General features: G+C 47.0%; 1 protein-coding gene and 3 non-coding genes across 5 annotated transcripts; all 4 read left to right on the top strand.

Annotated features, from left to right (window-relative positions):
* The first annotated feature begins 4519 nt into the window (after window positions 1–4519).
* Window positions 4520–18743, top strand: PABPC4 (poly(A) binding protein cytoplasmic 4). Of its 2 annotated transcripts, XM_027661277.1 has the most exons (16): window positions 4520–4734; window positions 5000–5222; window positions 10784–10977; window positions 11905–12020; window positions 12489–12628; window positions 12857–12951; window positions 13517–13654; window positions 14244–14339; window positions 14814–15086; window positions 15355–15442; window positions 15606–15722; window positions 16291–16418; window positions 17043–17136; window positions 17245–17375; window positions 17456–17555; window positions 18400–18743. In XM_027661277.1, exons 2-15 carry the CDS (start codon window positions 5030–5032, stop codon window positions 17540–17542), a joined length of 1890 nt encoding a protein of 629 aa, XP_027517078.1. In that variant the 5' UTR covers window positions 4520–4734; window positions 5000–5029; the 3' UTR covers window positions 17543–17555; window positions 18400–18743. The 2 variants fall into 2 exon arrangements, with proteins under 2 accessions (XP_027517078.1, XP_027517077.1); XM_027661276.1 differs by having other exon boundaries at window positions 4520–5222.
* On the top strand, window positions 13961–14093 carry LOC113955702. Its single transcript, XR_003530628.1, has one exon. It is a non-coding gene; the product is annotated as a small nucleolar RNA SNORA55 (small nucleolar RNA).
* Window positions 14595–14723, top strand: LOC113955696. Its single transcript, XR_003530622.1, has one exon. It is a non-coding gene; the product is annotated as a small nucleolar RNA SNORA55 (small nucleolar RNA).
* On the top strand, window positions 15862–15995 carry LOC113955701. Its single transcript, XR_003530627.1, has one exon. It is a non-coding gene; the product is annotated as a small nucleolar RNA SNORA55 (small nucleolar RNA).
* Window positions 18744–19588: the final 845 nt, after the last annotated feature.

The following is a 19588-nucleotide window of genomic DNA, read 5'->3' as shown; positions in this document are numbered from 1 at the left end:
CTTTGCAGGCAGGGCCACATAACCCCTGTGGCATCTCGCCATCGGGAAACGCTTTGGACTAAACAAAGAGCCACAGCTGAGAGCTTGTCTCTGTTCTGAGGAAAGGACCAGTAAATGATCCTTCTCGTGAAAGATGCTGGGAGAATTTTCTGGGGAATGGTGGGAATTCAGCTTCCTTTCCCATAACTCTTTCTCACTCCAAAATGCCTTTCAAAACCGCCCATAAATCCCTTCCTTAAGTGCTGTGTGGGGAATTGCTGGAAGGGAGCAACTGCAGCTGTGGTGGAGTAATGCAGCATCCGTCTGGAAGCGGGGAACAACTTCAAGAGCAATAATGGGGCTATTGATGACGGGTCGTCCCGCTGGAGCCTGGGCTGCCCTGACCCGACGGTGGGAGCTCAGCGCTCTGGTGTGGCCTCGGCCAGAGAGAGGAACCAAATTACCCTCCGTGGGAGGCAGGAACACAAACCGGCCCCGCGGGCTAGAGTGGTAAAACAAAACAGAGACAGTGGAAAAAAAACACTTCCTGATCTCTGCGGATCAAACGGGAGCCGGAGCGGGTGGGAGGGCATCGGTTCAGGCCCGTGGGGTTTTCTCCCCACAGCAACATGGTGATTAGAGCAGTAGCTCGGGACTGGAGCTTCATTTTTTTTCCCAGGGTTTTCTCGAGCCTAAATGACTCTTCTAACACATCCTGGCAACTTTTGATCTACCCTGCAGGGGAAATCCCCGAACTCTCCGAGCACTCCCTTCATCCTTGTTCTTCAGGCAGAAGAAAACACGATGAAAAGGTCTGTGGGAAGGCGTGGGCTGGGGTTGCTCGGTTAAACACGGCACCGGCTCTGACCCCGGCGAGGCTGGAACAAAAACAGTGTCCTGATGAACCAGCCTTCCCTGCTGCTTGGAGGGGACAAGGCCACTCCCAGGCTGTGGGAGATTTGCTGCGCAGCAGGTGCTCTAGGATGGAGTCCTGCTCTCCCAAATTCGCCTGCATGAAAAATATTGCTTATCTCCGTCCTGCTCTTGCCTGCCCTGGATGTTCTCCCTCCTTTCTGTTCGTGGTGCAATCCCGGCCTGCCATCTGCTGGTAAAATTCCAAAGCTGAGGAGGAGAAATCCTAAACCAGGGGCAGCATGTGGTTGAAAACTTGCCATCTGTGCTGAAAAATGGGCCATCTTTTATGATGACCCTCAATGACTCAGACACACAGTGGTAGAGCGGCTTGAGAGGCCTCTGGGTGATTGATGAGTCTCCCACCAGCACCATCGGGGACAGATTGGCAGGATGAAGACATTAACAGATGTCACCTTTGCTCCAGGCACTGCTGAAGGTCCTGTGATAGCGAACTGGAAGGATCTCAGGTATCGCTGGTCACCAGCAGCAGCTGCACTTGTGTGTTGAGGGCACCAAGAGCAGTGGGGTCCCTGGGGCAGTTTTGGGCCCCTGGGGGCAGAGGGCACCCCCAGCCCATCAGTTCATTTTGGGAGCAAAAAGGATCGAGGAGGACACAGGACTGTGGTTGTCTGCAGGGAGTCCCCTGGGAGGGAGCACAAATGTCACTAAATATGTTTCAAATCAAAGCCATTCACAGCGTAGCCACAGCGGCTGCTGCAGCCAAAGGGCATTTTATGTGGAAACATGTTCTTCGAGATCTGCTGTGTTTTGACTTTAGCTGTCAAAGCAGGAGCCGAACCCTTCCACAGAAGACTCCTGTCTCAGTCCGTGGTTTCCAAGCAGAGGAGATGCCGGCTGTGGAGAACCGAGCACAAAACAGTGACAGGCCCCAGGCACGATCCCACCAGCACAGCCTCCCAGCACCATCAGTTGTCGTGAGGATGATGATCTCGGGAGGAGGATGACTTGTGTCTTTAGAAAACAATCCAGACTGAAAATAGTGCAAAGTATTACAATTTACCTTGCTAGTGTTATCTTTTATTCTGCTACGCTCCATTTTTCCACTGTAATGAAGGGATAGGTATCATATCCCTTTTTTATGATAACATCATATCCCACTTTTAAAGCAAATTAAAGGTAATTTAATGCAGAATTTAAAAGTCACAATGCCCAGCTACCAGCCTTTGTAGACTACCTTACTTCCCCCTGAACAGGACGTCCATGGAGCCTGAAGGTCACTGATGAATCACTGAATCCTGCGCTGCCGTGTCCTCACGCTTCGCTGAAGATGCTGGAAATAGATAATTATGGGTCTCCCCGGAGCTGAATCTCGTGAGCGTGAAGCCATGGGACAGCGGAGGGGGGTGAATCCTCTCTCTTATTCCAGAGGCTTTCTTCTGCATTTGGAGTTGTTCAACCCTCACCCTGGGAAGAGGGACTGACAGCTCACTACCACAGGGAGACATGGAGGACCCTTGGTCCCTCTCCAGGGCAGCCCGTGATGTGAGCTGGCGCAGAGCCAGGGCTGCCACAGGAACTCGCACTTATTTGAGGAAAAATTATGCCCTGAAGACAAGGATGTTGTGGGGACAGCTCCAGCCACGGCCACTCCTCATCCCACCACCACTACACCTCCAAAACCAGAGCTTGGAGCAGCGAGAAAAATGATCCCAGAGGAAGAATTTTTTCCTGATCTCTAATCCAAGCCTACCCTCTTTCAATTTAAACCCATTCCCCTCGTCCTGTCACTACACAGTCTTATGAACAGTCTTGTCCCTAGAGAAATGTTTGCCCTGGGGCACACAAGGAGGCTGTGCCAGGGCCATGGCTGAGCATCCCTGGGGCACTGTGGGCCACCGTGTCCCTGAGGATGTTACTGAAAACGTCAGGATAAATCAAACTCTAACACTATTTTTAGTATTAGAAAGCAGACATTACTTTATTCACAGCACTGGGTGAGTGTGGGGTCGCTCCCCAAACATGCACTTTCAAAACTTTTCACTATTGATACATTTTGGCAAACAAAGAAATTAATGTTCATTGGCTATAAATTACATAATTCTCTTTGTTAATCAGTATTCTATCTTCTACTGGTTATTGATTCTCTCGCTTCTTATGTCATTAAGTCCACATTTTCAGACTTTTTATTCTCTTTTTCCCAGACAGAGAGGGTTTCAGCACCATCACTGAAATTATCTTTGTTAGTTTCTTCTTTATCTCTGGCTTCTGCAAAAACGTCCTTGTAGCCTATAAATTCTGCATCCCTTGCGTCCAGTTTCAGCAATACCTCCCTCCCCCAGGCTTTGTTTATTGACGCCCATCGAGGTTGGTTTTGGTAATTTTCAGCAGGTTTTTTTCCACTGATTTTCCCTGTGTTGTGATTCAAAGAAATTAAAATCAGCAGCATGATACCGTTAGGCCAGCATTCCTTTAATACATGGGCAGGGTAATGTCAGGATGGCTCCTCCATAAACACCCCACTGAAACAAGGATTTTGTGAGCTTTTATACACTTTTAACACCTCAAGCCCCTTCTTGACAGTCAGTCATTTAATCCTTACAAAGCATCAACATTAATCTTTAGTTAAAGATAACTTAGACTTCTTTCACTTAATCAACCTTTGGAATAGTTTTGTATTTTATTGCTACGAGACTCCAACATCAATCTTCAGTTAAAGACAACTTAAACTTTTACTTAAACAACCTTTGATTGATTTAGCTTCCTAGAGTGTATTTTCAGATCTTATTGTTACAGCATTCATTATCCATCTTTGGTTGAAGATTAGACTTGGAGTACTTTCACTTAGACAGTTTTCTATTGATTTAACCTCTCTAGAGTGTAGCAGTCCCCAGAACTAATTCAAACTGCGGCCGCGTAGGTTGGCGACCTTCTTAATTTTTTTACTTTTCAGCACACCATCATGACGTATCCCCTTTCAGTCGCCGCAACAGCCAGCTCATTACAAACGGCGGAAAATCACGCCGGCTTATGATCGATTGATTAATTATTTAGAGGAGTTATTAGGAAAATCACGTCAATTTCAACGGGAAGGGGGGGGGATGTGGGTGGAGTCGCCCCGTGGCGACCCCAAAATGGCGGCGCCCCCTCAGGGCCGGGCGGGTCCTCCCGCCCCTTGGGGGCGCTGCGGCGGCGGCGGGGACGAACACGGGGCTCTGCCCGCCGGGCCCGGGCCGCCTCCTCTCCGCGGCTCCGCGGCCCACACGCGCCGCCACGGCGGCTATAAAGGGCCGCCCGCCGCCGCCGCCGCCTCTCCGCCCGCCGGGTGAGTCGGTGTCGCGCCCGGTACCAGCGTCTCAGGGGCAGGGGGGGAGCGCGGGGGGGGGGGGGGGGGTGGTGTGGTGAGCGAGCGGAGAGCGCGGCCGCTCCTTCCCGCCCGCCCGCCCTCAGGCCGCCGCCGCCGCGTGTGGGACATCGCCACAGCCACATAAATATATATATATATATTTGTGATATCTATAAAATATAAGCCTCTGTAGAATATATACCAGGGAACGCCTGATTTTAAAAGAAATGTTAATGTAAATACGTGTCAGAGATTTATTTTGCTTTTTCTTTTTTTTTTCTTCCCCCCCCCCCCTTCAGAAAATCAAGCGGCCGCCGCTCTGCAGGATTTGGGCTAAATCCAAAGCGGAAAAAAAAAAAAATAAGGCACGCGGGTTTTTTAGGACCTTGTGGTTTTTAGGACCTTGAGGAGGTTTTTTTTTTTTTTGCCTCAGAGCTGACGGGAAAAGCGCTCGGCAGCCGGCGTATGAATTTTGGTGTCGTATCAATTTTGGCGTCGTATCCGACCCCTGCTGCTCCAGGAGGCTGAACTTTAGGGTGGTTTGGGTTTTTTTTTTTATTTTCAGGCTTGTCCAACCCTCTTTGTGCTAGTGCCCCCCCTCCCGTTACACCCACCCCTGTTCCCCACGCTGTGTCTGCAGGCCCCAGCTTAGGCAGGCTTTTAAACGAGACTTTTGAGTGTTGCCCCGAAATTAAATATTTATAAGAAGCTTGATTTATAGAAACCCCGAGAGGGGGGAAAAAAAAAAAAAACAAACAAAAAAAAAAAAAAAAAAAACCCAAAACACAAAAAACTGCTTAGTCGACAGTGGGAGCGAGCGGTGAGGGGAAGATGAACACGGCAGCCAGCAGTTACCCGATGGCATCGCTGTACGTGGGGGACCTGCACCCCGATATCACCGAGGCCATGCTCTATGAGAAGTTCAGCCCCGCTGGTCCCGTGCTCTCCATTCGGGTCTGCAGGGACATGATCACCCGCCGGTCCCTCGGCTATGCCTATGTCAACTTCCAGCAGCCAGCAGACGGTAAGTGACAGTTACAGCCACATCTGCAACTTTTTTGTTCGTTTTTCCCCCACTAACTCACACTGCTTGTGGTGTGTGTTGCCAAGGTAGATGCCTATCAAAACGCAGTATGGGGGTGAGTAATCCCTTTCTACAAAAATGTCTACAAAAATGCACATCTTAGTAGCATTTCTGATAGATCTATTTCTTGCACTGGTATTAAATTTTGGAGGTGTGTGTTGGTGCCTCACATAAAAAAATAATCCTCACTGTGTTCCCCTTCATTCTGGTGTAGTTTTGGGCTGTTTCTGTGGGTATTTGTGCAGTTAGTCCTAGCAGAAAAAGCTCAGAGTAGCCAGCCCTGGTTGAATACGCAGTTAATACTTATCTTCTAGCTGTTCTACTCACTCCAGTGTAATACTTGGGAGATCTGGTAAACTCCTGTGTTTGTGCAAGCAGCTGAATGTCTCCCAGTGTGGGAAGTGGTGTTCCTGCTTTAAATGGAGAGAAAATGCATTGTTCAATCCATGGGAAACCAGGTTGTCTCACATGCAGAAGCCAAGTTAATTTGCCCTTGCCAGACTCTTCTTTTTTTCCACACTTCAGTTTGTTTCCTAACAAGTAGGTATTCCAGAGCTGAAGCAGCATGTGAAAGATGGGACAGGAGAGGTCATTTCAGAACATGTCTTTTCTGGAAGGAAAATGGGTCAGCGTTTTCTGCCCTAGTTTTCAGAGCTTTGCTTGCTGACTAGTGCAAGTTTACTGCTCTGTGCTGCGGTTTAGCAGCACCTAAATGTGACAGAGACATCCAAAGGATAGCTGAGAATGGACTTTTCCCTTGAATTCAGAATCAGTTCACAATAGCACAGACTTGAGCAGCAAGTAAAGTTTCCTTTAGCCTGCAGTAGGTTTTCCTGCTTTACATTTTTACAGAGCTTTCTTTCATCTTCTCCCTGGTCAGAGTAACTTCTACATGCTCTTTCTTGGGATATGGACTGATCTGATTGAGCACTTTTGATCCTTTCTCTTGCCAGGCTGATAAAAACTCTCAGAAATGCTTTTTGTGCAGACTAAGCAGTGCATTTATGTGTTTTAAAACTTCTCAGTGAGGAGGAAAGAACCTGAGAGCCCCGTATGTGTGGTCCTGTCCTGCTCTGATGAACCTGTCTGCTCTGAGTCCCTCCTATTGACCCACTCTGGTACATTCATGTGCTGAAAAAGCAAAGGTACAGTTATCCCAGCTCACCTGCCTTTGCCTGGGCTATAATCTCAGTTTGCAGGGTAAGAGAAATAAAAACAAGTGGCAGAAATAAAGCTAAGAACTCCAAGCTTGGATGAGGTAAATGCTGGGGAGATGGGGGTGCAAAAATACAGATAAAGTTCTCCTAATGTGTATTGCAAAGCTGTTTAACACGTGGAGTGATGATGTAAAAAGGGAAGAGTGGCTGGGCACACTTCCTTGCTTTAGGAGAAAAGTTCTGCAGCTCATACAAATAGGTGGCTTTGCAGTATATTCCAAGGTAATCTTTTATGGTAATAAATAGGCAGGAATTTAGAGGGAGGTTGCACCATTCTGGGCTCCCGGTGAGGCAGCAGACATTTTAGGAAGCTCCTGCACTTGAAGTGATACTTAAACCAAGTAAGTGGTGTCTTGTTACTAATAGGTCCCAGAAGGTCAAGTGATTTAAACCTAATCATTGAGTTAATATCGGGACAGAGAAATAGTCAAACTCCTCCTACCCTGCTGAAAACTCCTCTGAAATGCCCCCAGTTTCTTCTGTCTGGCAAACTGCTTAAATAAAAAAAAACCAGCTGCTGTGCTACATGTAATGCAGCAGAACATGAAACAGCCCTTCCAAAACACACTGGAATGCGAAGAATATAGTTTTTATTGTGAAATGCAGAAATTGGGAATGGTTTTAAGGTGGCAGCACAAAGTCCTGCCTGAATGAGGCTTCCTGAGGGGAGGAGGGGTCTGTGTTGTCTTCCAGGAATGCATAATCAGAAATGCACTTGGACTTCATTGCACTAAATCTGTGAAAACATGGGAGGTGTTCTGGAGCACTGTAGGGATCTGGTTTGATTTGTGAGTAAGAGGAGGTGCTACAAAATAACTCTTAATCGGGAAGCTTTGTGCTCTGCAAACTTTTAGAGTTCTTAGGGACACATTGTATGTTTGAAGTGGCAGTAGGTGTTAAAAGAGGGTGATAGTTTTATATGTCCCTGGCACCTTTTGTGGAAGGATGAGTGCTTTGTAAACCTGAAGAGGAGGGTGTTTTAACTCATTTTGTGTGGTGAGTAGGACTGTCCTGGTGGCCACAGAGCAAGTCAAGTAACCAGAACTCTTCCCCATTCCGTGAGCCACGAGGAGCTCACGCTGTCACATCCTGAGATGCTCTGCACTCCCACAGTTCCTGTGTCCAAACTGGGTCAAAACTTGTGTTCTTCTTTACATTTTTGTTAGGTGGTGGAGTGATGCTTGACCCTGGAAGGAGCTGCTTTCTGGACATGCTTTGTCTAACTGTCAGTCTGCTGCAGAGAGGTTATTTTTAGGGAAAATGAGCTCTGCTGTTTTTGATGGCAGTTCTTTGCTGTAGTAACCAGGGAATGCTGGATACTGAGCCTGTCTTACTGTGATAGGCAGAGTAAGGAAACACTTCAAAGTTCAGGCTCAGCTGTGGTTTTTAATATTTATTCCTTCTGACTGTGAAGAAGGGAAAGAAAACAAACTCATTTAATTTGAAAGAAAAGCTGAATTTCCCTTTTCATGTGTTCCTCGTGCAATTCAGTTCCATTCCAGGGTTTCCTAACATTGACAGTCATGACATGACAACTCAGGCAATGAAGCAGAGAAACTTTAATATGGCTGCAGAGATAAGATGTTCTGAAAGCAGAGAAAACAGAATGCTTCCCAAGCCAAGAGGGAACCCAGAGCTGGGAATAGATAAGAGTCTCTAAAGAAGCAAGGTGTAGAAGAGTACAGAGAAACTTTTTCACTCTTCTCTTCCTTGAAAAGACAGTGTAAAGGAAGACCTGTGTAGTGTAAATGCAAGTGTGAAGTTAAAAGGGAAGTGTGGGGACTGACATAGTGCTTCATTGCAGCATCATTTTGTTGTAATTTCAGTGACTGAGGGATTTAAGTGTGTTCTGTGTGCACCCTCACTTTTTTAAAAAATAACTGGTTAAATCTGTGCTGTGTGCTCGTGTTGTCAGCCTTTTTTGCTTGGTGACCCAAGTGAGAGCCCTGGGGTTTGCAGAGCATCTGTGTTTTAGAATAAAACTTGTGTAGGGTTTCTCCTGGATGAATCTTGTGTGTGGTTATCTGTCTTCTTGCTGCTCAACCACAGTCACTAATTCCAGCATTGTGTTAGCTTTGGGAGCCTGTAAGGGAGGTTAATTACTTAGAGGCCTGAGGCAAACTGCAGTGAGTGTTCATATGCTTCCCCTATCCAGAAGGCCATGGAAGAGGAATGAAAAGGAAGCCTGGAAGGGGTTAAGAGTGTGTATAATGTTCTGTATGAGTTGCATTTGAGTCTGCTGGAAGGATGACAGGAACCAGTGGGAGAGAAACAGATACAGGAACTGAAATAACTGAAGCTTTGTGTCTTAAATAGAAGAAAAGGAGAAGGTGTTTGCTCAGATTAAGGAAATGAATCAGATGTGCTTAATGTGAGTCACTCACAGAAGTCCTGCTGATCCTTTACAGGTTTTCTGAGGTCCTGGTGGGATGGGGATTGCATTTCCACCTGTGGGTATGGCACACCTCCCTCAGTCCATGTAGGGCTTTCACTGCTCACAACAAGTGTCTGAGCGAATTTAAGAGGAGTGTAATGATAGAGTGGAACAGTAGCAGCCTACTGAAAGAGCAGTGCAATAGTATCTGCTTAAGTATATGCTTAGGAAGCTTGAAAGGACTGGGAGTAAGTTCCTCACTCCTCTCTCTTGGCTCTGTGGAGCCTTCACAGTTCCCTCTGGTTACATGCCACTGCTGCATCTGCTTGTCACCTTTCAGCAGGAGCCTGTTTCTGCTGCAAATGGTATATACAACCAGTTTGTGTCCTTGCCAACACATACTTCTGCAGGACCTCTGCCTGCTATAAATAAACACTGCCAAATTTGACAAGCTGGACCAGGTCGGCTGCTAAACTGCCTACTAGGAATGGACTGCAGGAAGAACCTCGGTTGCATGGGCTTGGAGCAGCAGCTGAGAAATCATTTTAGCATGGCAGTTAATTGCACTTAACACCTTTGACTAAACAGAGCTGGTAGAATCCTTAAATTATTATTGTTTTTCAAGGCTGGCTCCTTCAGGGATGAAGTCCAGCAGAGCTTGTTTCCAGCTGGATTTATGTGTGAAGGACTGGGGGAAACAGTGATGGCCCCACTTCAATTTAAGAAGCAACAACAACAACAACAAAAAACCATTTCAAAGCACATTAAAAATTCTGAGAGATTTCCATGCAGTAGTTGAAGGGGGAAGGAAGTGCAGGAGGCTTTGGTAGGCAGTGTCCCATTGGAATTCCTAGAGGTAATTTTGGGACATGCTAAGTAGTTACTCTGCACAAGCAGAGGAAAGAAGCTGCTTGAATTGAATTTTCTGCTCCTAAAATTTAATCAGCAAGTGTTATAGGGTGAAGGTGGCCTGGAAGAACTGAGCCAAACAAATTTGGAAAACCTTGGTTCTGCCCTGTTAATATTCCTTGATTTTAATGCATGTCTTTCCATCTCTTTCTCTGCTTCATGCTGGGAATTAAGAGTCTTTCTTTTTCTTGGCTCACTCCATGCTGGGAGTGTTTTCTGGCCCAGAACAATCCAAGCATCTCAATTTTATGAACAAGATCCTGATGTGTGTACGTAATGATCCTTTTAATATACCAGTAGGCAGCAGAAATAGCACCATGGAGGGGGGTTTCAGTGTAGGTTAGAATGACAGTGCTGGGCTTTGAGAGTTTAGATAAACACTTCCCTTTAATCAGATCGGGTATTTGGACTTTTTTCCCCAGAATTTTGTCAACTCTTGCTGTCATCTTTAGCTGGAGCAACTTGGGAATCATTTTTTGGCCACAGAAGTTGTAAAAGCTGACTCATGTTGTCCTCCCTGCCAGCCACGTGTTCGTGCACATTTCCCCTGACCTGACAGGGAGATGATCCTTTCTCTGAATAGAAATGAGTACGGGTAGATATGAGTTTCATGAAAAGAAAAACAGCCAAACAGTCACTTTTATCAATTCCATTTTTTAACAGGGTTTCCTGAATTTCCTTTCCTCCTTTTGGTGGAGCAATTTACCTTTATAATAATTATGAGTAGAGCTAATAGACCCCAGGCTCTTTGACATCCATTCTACTGTGCTGGTTAAAATATTGCTATAATGTAAATTTAAATAGTCTGTGAAACCTTTTATATACTTAACATGTCTAGTGACTGTGCTGCAAGATCTCCTTTGAAACATTGAATTAAATGTGATAATAGCCCAAATGTCTCCATGAGGTGGGTAAAATTCAGAGGAAATGATCACCCACCTGATGGAAACCTTTTTATTCTTTAACCAACCACATAAATCTGTTCTTGGCTTCTCTTGCAGCCGAGCGAGCTCTAGATACCATGAATTTTGATGTGATCAAAGGAAAGCCCATTCGCATCATGTGGTCTCAGAGGGACCCTTCCTTGAGGAAGTCAGGGGTTGGGAATGTCTTCATTAAGAATCTGGACAAATCCATTGATAACAAGGCACTTTATGACACATTCTCAGCGTTTGGAAACATTTTGTCCTGCAAGGTGAGAGATGTGGTAACTTTGTCCAATTCTGCTGTGGCGGGGCCAGGATCAGAGAGTTCAGTGTAGGAAGTGGAAGGGGCACCTTTCAGCGGGTGAGGAGCAGAGTCTGAAAGGCAGAGTCAGCCAAAAGCTGGGGCATTGCTGAAGCTGTGTCAGATCTGGTCGTGAAGTCTGTAGCACAGACACTGTCGTGCCCCGGGCAGTAAGATATTTTCGTGTGAATCATAGAATAGATTGGGTTGGAAAAGACCTCCAAGATCATCAAGTCCAACCCCTGATCCAACTCCAATTACTGTATCATGGCACTAAGGGCCACGTCCAATCTCTTTTTAAAAACCTCCAGGGATGGTGAATCCACCACCTCTCTGGGTAGGCCGTTCCAATGCCTGATAACCCTCTCTGTAAAGAATTTCTTCCTAACATCCAACCTAAACCTCCCCTGGCAGAGCTTGAGCCCATGTCCCCTTGTCCTATTGCTGAGTGCCTGGGAGGAGAGACCAACCCCCACCTGGCTATAACCTCCCTTCAGGTAGTTGAAGAGAGTGATGAGGTCGCCTCTAAGCCTTCTCTTCTCCAGACTGAACAACCCCAGCTCCCTCAGCCTCTCCTCATAGGACTTGTGCTCCAGTCCCTTCACCAGCCTCGTTGCTCTTCTCTGGACCCGCTCCAGCCCCTCAATATCCTTCCTGAACTGAGGGGCCCAGAGCTGAACACAATACTCAAGGTGTGGCCTCACCAATGCAGAGTACAGGGGAAGGATCACTTCCCTGCTCCTGCTGGCCACACTGTTCTTGATGCAGGCCAGGATGCCATTGGCCTTCTTGGCCACCTGGGCACACCGCTGGCTCACGTTCAGCCTCCTGTCCATCAGCAATGTGACACCACGTCCAGAGGGCTGACATTTTGTTTTCCTTGCCCGTGTTGCAGGTGGTGTGTGATGAGAATGGCTCTAAGGGCTACGCTTTTGTGCACTTTGAGACCCAGGATGCTGCAGATAGAGCCATCGAGAAGATGAACGGCATGCTGCTCAACGACCGCAAAGTGTGAGTGTCACAGCCGGCAGCAGCAGCGCTCACATGCTCCGGGAGGCATCTCGGTATTAACAGGGACACACAAGGCACTGGTTCTCCTGGCCCAAGCCTTGGCCTGCTACCTCTCCACTACAGGGCTGGTGAGTGACCCTGCCCAAGCCATGGCCTGCTACCCCTCCATTCCAGGACTGGTGGGTTTCCCTGACCAAGCCTTGATTTGCCACCTCTCTGCTAGCGGGCGGGGTGGGTTCTATGGACAGGACAGAGGTGCAGAGCTGGGTGGGCGTCCTTGGCTGACCATAGGACAGGTGATTTTTCTGGTTGGTCTGTGGCCTGTTTGTTGTCCTCTGCTGTCACCCTTTCTTGTCCCCATTCCCAGCTCCTACTACACACTCATTTTTTTGCCTCGCTGCAAGTCACACATTGTTCTTCCACTCTTGAAGACAATCTGTTTACTGGGATTTTCATTCTTTCTTGCAGATTTGTTGGGAGATTCAAGTCTCGTAAGGAGCGGGAGGCTGAGTTGGGAGCCAAGGCAAAAGAATTCACCAATGTTTATATTAAAAACTTTGGGGATGACATGGATGATGAAAGGCTAAAGGAGCTCTTTGGCAAATATGGTAAATACAGAAATACTTTTAATGAGACTGAATTCCATGAACTGTGGTAGTTTGAGTGCTGCTACCATCTGTGTAGCTCTACCTGGGTCACTTTAAGGCTGAGGTGTGTGAGTAGTTGTGCCAAATGTTGGGCAGGCGGCAGAGTCTGAGGGCTGGGGTTATTTTATGAAGCTTAATAGTCTTGAAATAGATCTATGATATTTTACTAACCCTGTCCCTTGGTAACAGGTAAAACACTGAGTGTTAAAGTGATGACAGACCCCACTGGAAAATCCAAAGGCTTTGGCTTTGTAAGCTTTGAAAAGCATGAAGAAGCTAACAAGGTAGGGTATCTTCAGAGAAGAAAAACTTGGTTTGTCATGGGAGCCTGTTTCTGAAAAAAAAAAGAAAATTCTGCCTCAGGCATAACTGCTTCTAGATGTGGGAACTCAGAAACCTTTTGCACCTTACTAGCTCGACATTCAAGGGTAACTTGGCATTTCTCCAGTTTCCCAGATCCACAGCATGCAGTGGTATAATCAAGACTGTTAATTGCTGGAGAAATACTACAGTGCAGGGCTTGAGGAGGGGGACAGTTTCTACAGTGAGAACATGGTTTAAAAATGGTCTTCTCTAAGCAGTGTGCTCATTAAAATTTAGCCTTATTTGCAAGAACGGGTGGGGATAAATTCCCAGTGGTGTTGTGTCAGCATGATCTGTCTTGATAACTTCAGTTTGTCTTTAATTAGCCTGTTGTCACACAGAAACAGTGCAAAGGTAACGTGCAAACTTTGATTTATTGACTGACAGGCAGGATACAACGTGAGCTCTGGGCAGGCCTGTTCCTTACAGGATCAGGTACTGCCCTGCTTCAGCAGCTGACAGTTTCCTCTTGGACCCTCTGTGCAGGCGGTGGAAGAAATGAACGGGAAGGATATCAATGGGAAAATGCTGTTTGTGGGCCGAGCACAGAAGAAGGCTGAGCGCCAGGCAGAGCTGAAGAGAAGGTTTGAACAGCTGAAACAGGAGAGACTCAGCCGGTACCAGGTGATTAGTCTGTTCCTTCTCTGATTTTAAGCACCATTTTCAGCCCATTGCTGGACTCAAAAGGAGTTGACAAGGTGGTCATTGTCCTGTGAGAGACCCTGGGAGTTAAAACTTAGAGGTGTCTCCATGGTATTTGGTGTCAAAGGGTTAATAATCTTGGCAGTGAAAGCGTTTAGGAGGACATGAGAAAACAGGCATGAAGTCTCCTTGACTGTCAGATGGGGAAACCCAGAGGGATGGGAAGAGGCAGCATAACTCTGCACTGTTGTCTCTAACTTATGGCAGAACTGGGTCATGTCAGAGGTCGCATCTGAAACTTCCCCGCTCCTTGAGGTGCAGTTCTGGACTGGGGACACACGATGCTACAGGGAAGCAGAGGAAATCCAGACAAGCTCCCTTTCACCACAGTGGGACTTGTCTCTACGCCTTTGCAACATTTATCACACCTTCAGCTTTGGGTGGTATGAAAGGAACACGATGCTAAATTAAGAGTTTTCAGATAAATTACAGCTCTGGCAGATGGATAACTGTTCATGTGCTTAAGATTTTCTTTAATATTATGAATGTCTTACTGTTCTCTCCCTTCCAGGGTGTTAACCTATACATTAAAAACCTAGATGACACTATAGATGATGAAAAACTGAGGAAGGAGTTCTCACCTTTTGGGTCAATAACAAGTGCCAAGGTATTGTTGGGTTTAGGGGTATTTGAATTTTAAAGCCTGAAGAAGGAACTGTTGTCTGACATGGGATTAAAGGGCAGTTCTTATCTTCTGGTTGTAGTGGTTCTGAAAATATCTGGACTAGTAAATAAACAGATTTCTTTGGGGCTTGGTGGGATTTTACTGAAAGCTTCATTCCCTTATCAAGAGGGGAGACAGGAAGGGGCAAACATGCCTGTTTAAGTGACTCCCAGTGAGCAGGAAATGACATTTAGAGCTGCACCAAATCTTTCCCATTCCTTACTGCGCAGTGTGGGCCTGGGGACACATGGTGCTGACAGCAAAGCAGAGCAAATCCAGACAAGTGACTCTCCATTGAGTACCTGCCTCTACACCTCTGCAACAGTTATGTCCTACCTGCCTGAAATCTAAAAAACCAGGGATTCTTAGGCTAAGTTGTGGTGCTGGTCCTCCACTAGCAATTGATCTTTACTGCAGGTGATGCTGGAAGATGGACGGAGCAAAGGGTTTGGCTTTGTCTGCTTTTCCTCTCCAGAGGAAGCTACGAAAGCTGTGACAGAGATGAACGGGCGGATTGTGGGCTCCAAGCCATTGTATGTGGCACTGGCACAGAGGAAGGAGGAGAGAAAGGCCCATCTCACGAACCAGTACATGCAGCGCATCGCTGGGATGAGAGCCTTGCCTGCCAACACAATCATTAACCAGTTCCAGCCTGCTGCTGGGGGTTATTTCATGCCTGCTGTGCCCCAGGTGAGCTGAGCCAGTGTGGGTTCTTTAACCTGTCTTAGAGGTTTGTTGGTTCAGCAGCATTAATCTCATTGAGCCTTTCTTATGTCTGTAAGCAAATAACTCCTAATAAGGGGCGCAGTCAGTGGGGTTAATTCTGTGACTTGCCAGCTGCCTGTTCTCTTAATCTGACTTGAGTGTTGAGTCCTGGCAACCACTGCCAAAACATGTTGTAAACAATGTTTGTGATTCACTTAGATGTTGCCTCTGAGCTCGTCTGATCTTTCTTCAGGCTCAGAGCAGACCCACTTACTATGCACCCAACCAAATGACGCAGATGAGACCCAACCCACGCTGGCAGCAAGGAGGAAGACCTCAAGGTGAGCGTGCCAGAGGCTGTTTTTGGTTGTATGACCCTTTGGTGGCTGTACTGCCCAACGGGAACAACCCACGCTTTCCTTTCCACGCACAACCCCCGTAGCTGACTGTTCTGGCTTGCCAGTTGGTTCTGTTCTGAGGATTTCCCCCCGTGTTTTCCATCAGGCTTCCAGGGAATGCCCAATGCCATGCGCCAGTCGGGACCCCGGCCAGCCCTGCGCCATCTGGCCCCTGCCAATGCTCCGGCCTCCCGTGGCCTCCCTGCTGCTGCCCAGCGAGTTGGTAAGGGGTCTGCTCCCAGGCCATTCCTCCTTGTCCTGGAGGGAAGGAGGAGCATGCTATGGAGACTTGACTTCCGCTTCCAAAGATGGTTGTCAGATATGGGACAACCAAAGGTCACCTGGAGCAAGGGGCAGAGCCAGCACCTGACTATTTCCTGTTCCTCGCTGTGCAGTGCAGGTCTGGGGGACAGTTGGTGCTACAGCACAGCAGTGGAAATCCAGATGGGTTGTTTTACACTGGTTTGGGACTCATCTCTACACCTCTGCAACACTTAACCACTCAAAAAAACAACAGAAGTCTCTGTAGGTTATGGGTTTTACTTTGAGAGTAGGGCATCCCAATTCATTTTATTCTAGTGAATAGCTGAGAAACACAACATGTGGAATCTGTGGATTAGTCCTAGGGAGAATAGCCCACTAATAAAGTAGCAAGTTACAGTTTGAAGACTAGTTTCTAAAGGATTATTACTGTGCAGAGCATGGTTTGGATTCAGCAGTTAGTACCAGACATCCCAACTTGCTTGCATGTTGCTGCAGGTGTTTGTCACTCTGTCCTCCTTCCTTTGCAGGTGTTGGCACAGCAGCACAGAATTTGGCTCCCCGTCCACCTGTAGCTGCCCCTGCTCCCAGAGCTGTCCCTCCTTACAAATATGCCTCAAGTGTCCGCAGCCCACACCCAGGTGTCCAACCTCTGCAGGTAACTCCAGGGGCTGGGCTGGGAAGTCCCTGCAGTTACTTCAGGGAGCAGGTTTCACATGCAACTAAAGTGTTTTTATAGAAACTTAAGTGACTTTTAATAACCCAGACAGGCATAATTTGGAATTTAAAAACCTGACAGTTGTGCCTTTGCCAGGGGCATGCTGATTGGTTTATCTGTCTTGTACTCCCAAGCCCTTTTTTGCCCAGATCTCCTGTAAGGATATTTTTCTTGCTTCTTTGTTCCCATTTTGCAACCATTTATTCTCTCCTCTTTGCCAAGTCCTCACCAGAGTATCACTGAAAGCACAGTTTGCCTCTCCCACAAACCCTCTGCATTGTAAAAAAGGCAGGTGTGGATGTTGCTCTTTCTCAATGTCTCAATGTCTGATCCTGTTTTTGTAAGGTTTACAGTGCCCATGTATGACATTATGGGGTTTTGAGCTCAGGACTTGCAGGGAGCATGTTTGTGAACCAAGGCCACCTTACCTGTCCTTCTCTGGAAATTAAGTGTGCTGTAGGCTTGACAAAGATTGTGTTTTAGGAGGGAATGCCTTAGTATGGTCTAAATATGAAGGAATCAGCCTATTGCCTATTTCAGAACCCTCATGTCTGTCCTTTATAGGCACCTCAGCCTGCAGTGCATGTGCAGGGCCAGGAGCCACTGACAGCCTCCATGCTGGCTGCTGCCCCTCCCCAGGAGCAGAAACAGATGCTGGGTAAGTGAAACTCCAGTGCTCACAGACGACTTCCCATCTGGAAACCCCCTCAGATCTCAAAAATTACTCTTCTTAATCAAAACTCCTCTGAACTCCTCTTCCCCTCAGGAGAACGTTTGTTCCCTCTGATCCAAGCTATGCACCCCAGCCTCGCTGGGAAGATCACAGGAATGCTGCTAGAGATTGACAACTCCGAGCTGCTGCACATGCTGGAGTCTCCGGAGTCGCTCCGGTCGAAGGTAACCGGGTGTGTTCCCTTGGGTGGGGTGGCTCTGGGGGGCTCAGAGGGAGAAGGTCTCACTGGGTTTGTCTCCCCGAGGTGGAGGAGGCCGTGGCCGTGTTGCAGGCTCACCAAGCCAAGAAAGAAGCTGCCCAGAAAGTGGGTGTGGTTGCTGCTACCTCTTGAACCAGGATGACTGGTGAGTGTCTCGGTCCTCAGCTTCACTTAGAAACTTCCAGAATCAGTGAATAAAACATGATTGTTGGTGACCAATCCAGTCTGGAGGCCCCGTGCAGGGCTGTGTCCAGCACTTGTCTGATTTTAGTCCCCTCTTTATAAACAAACAAAAACCTCCTAATGTAGTTTCTCCCAACAGAATCCTTATGTAAAACTTAATGTTCTTCACATACCTTATTTTAATGAAGCATCAGAAAGGTGTTGTGTAAGTCCCTGAAGTGTTCCTTGCAGCTGACATGTCCAGGAAGGACTAAAGCTTTGGGATGAGTCCTGTGGAACTGCTGATGTGGGAAATGGGAGACACACAAGGTGCTCTAGGGACTTTGAGGCTAAACAGGCTGTTAGTGCCCATTCCTTACCCTGAAAACCATCTGCCTGGTGTCGGGAATGTCATTTCATGGCACAGGTTTGTTCACACAAATGGTGTCACCTGTATTCGGAGCTGGCTCTCGTTTAACTTCTGAATAAGGTTTTTGATGATCCATTTTCCTGTGGATTGTCTGGAATTGACATCCCCAGAACTTTTTGTGAAGCTGTTGTAGTCCCATCACAACTCGAGCTGGTGAAGAATGATTGGGATTCTTATTTTCATCCGTATATTTCTCAGTGGCTCCGGTCACTGGCTGATTCAGTAAAGAATTTGAGTTTCTCGTGGAGAATTGCAATTTCTGATCATCTGACAACTGTGAACAGCTCCATACCTTCCAAATTATATTGCAGTCCTCGTGGTTTGTAGTTCAGGAATGTTCCCTAGCCTGGAGCAGGGATGCTGTGTGTGAGTAAATTGTCTCCCCTTTTTCCTGTAGGATACAAAGAAGCCAAATAGCCCCTTCCTAGACATCAGCTGAAGATGTTTGAAGATCCTTCACTGTCCTGCCGATCTCAATGCCATGCATCCATATCACATAGTTATATTGCATTTTGTAAATTAATCTTCAAGATCTTATTTAAAAAGCCAACTCTGAAGCTCGAGGTTTCCAAAACCAGAATGGGGGTTCCTTTGTCAGAACAGAGCTACCCCTTGTGTCTTCTAAGGAGGACGTTGAGGATTTTAGGCTGGAAGTATTTTTGTGGGTTTGTGTTTAATTGAACAATCCAGTTTGGAAAGTTTGGGAAACATTTATCAATAAAGGAATAAACTTGCTCTGTGCTTGTTGTCATTTCTCTCTCTTTGATTAAAAACCGTGGTGTGGTTTTGTGAAATTAAACTGATGGGCAGTTATCAGGTGGTGAATATATTAAATTGGGGTTTGAGTTATTCTGCTTGTTAATTTTGGATGATGAGTGTTTTGAGGCAGCTGTGTTATGTATGTATTATGTGTGAAAGGGTGATGTCTGTAAGCAGTGATCTGAGAGAAGGGTTTGGGAGGTATTTTCACCTGAAGAGTACAAGGGTTTGGGCTTCCTTTTTTGCTGTCTGCTCTTAAGGAAAAGCTCTGCTGTTCTTTGTTTAGATTTCCAAATTTTCAGCTGGGTGTTCAGTGGTTTTGGTGCTACTTTATACACTAAAGGTGGCTGCGTTTTGGCACTGGGGCCCATAAGTGCTTTGCAAGCTGTTTTGGGTGATCCTTTGTGATAATAAAAAGCATTCTGTAAATATACTTTAATTCTGACAGAAGGAACCACTGAGGTTGGAGGAGACCTCCAGGATCATCGAGTTCAACTCCTTGTTCGGGGTGGAGGTGAACGCATCGGCTCAGGCTGATGGGCAGAGCTGGTGAGCTGTGTGCCCTCACACTTGTTTCTCCATGAATGCCTTGAAATGCCATATCAGAACCTCCCGTGATCCTGTGGTGGGGACCGGCCTGCGAGCACCCATCCAGATGTGCGAGTACCCATCCAGATGTGCGAGCACCCATCCAGAGGTGCATGCACCTACTAATACTTTATGTGGACCAGCAGCTGAACTGCACCATCTGACACAAACACCCTCAAACCCAGCCATGCTCATCCCAAAACCCTGTTCTCCATCAGGACCCACCGGGCTCCTACTGC

The sequence above is a fragment of the Corapipo altera genome, unplaced genomic scaffold (assembly GCF_003945725.1).
Source record: "Corapipo altera isolate COAL_440 unplaced genomic scaffold, ASM394572v1 201, whole genome shotgun sequence".
Classification (NCBI taxonomy): Eukaryota; Metazoa; Chordata; class Aves; order Passeriformes; family Pipridae; genus Corapipo; species Corapipo altera.
This window is presented reverse-complemented; position numbering and strand designations above follow the sequence as displayed.

Coding starts and splice junctions, on each gene's coding strand:
- PABPC4 (XM_027661277.1), top strand. CDS start 5,030: ATGAACACGGCAGCCAGCAGTTACCCGATGGCATCGCTGTACGTGGGG. Junction 15,087..15,354: donor TCATGCCTGCTGTGCCCCAG/GTGAGCTGAGCC, acceptor ATCTTTCTTCAG/GCTCAGAGCAGACCCACTTA. Junction 17,137..17,244: donor GGAGCAGAAACAGATGCTGG/GTAAGTGAAACT, acceptor TCTTCCCCTCAG/GAGAACGTTTGTTCCCTCTG.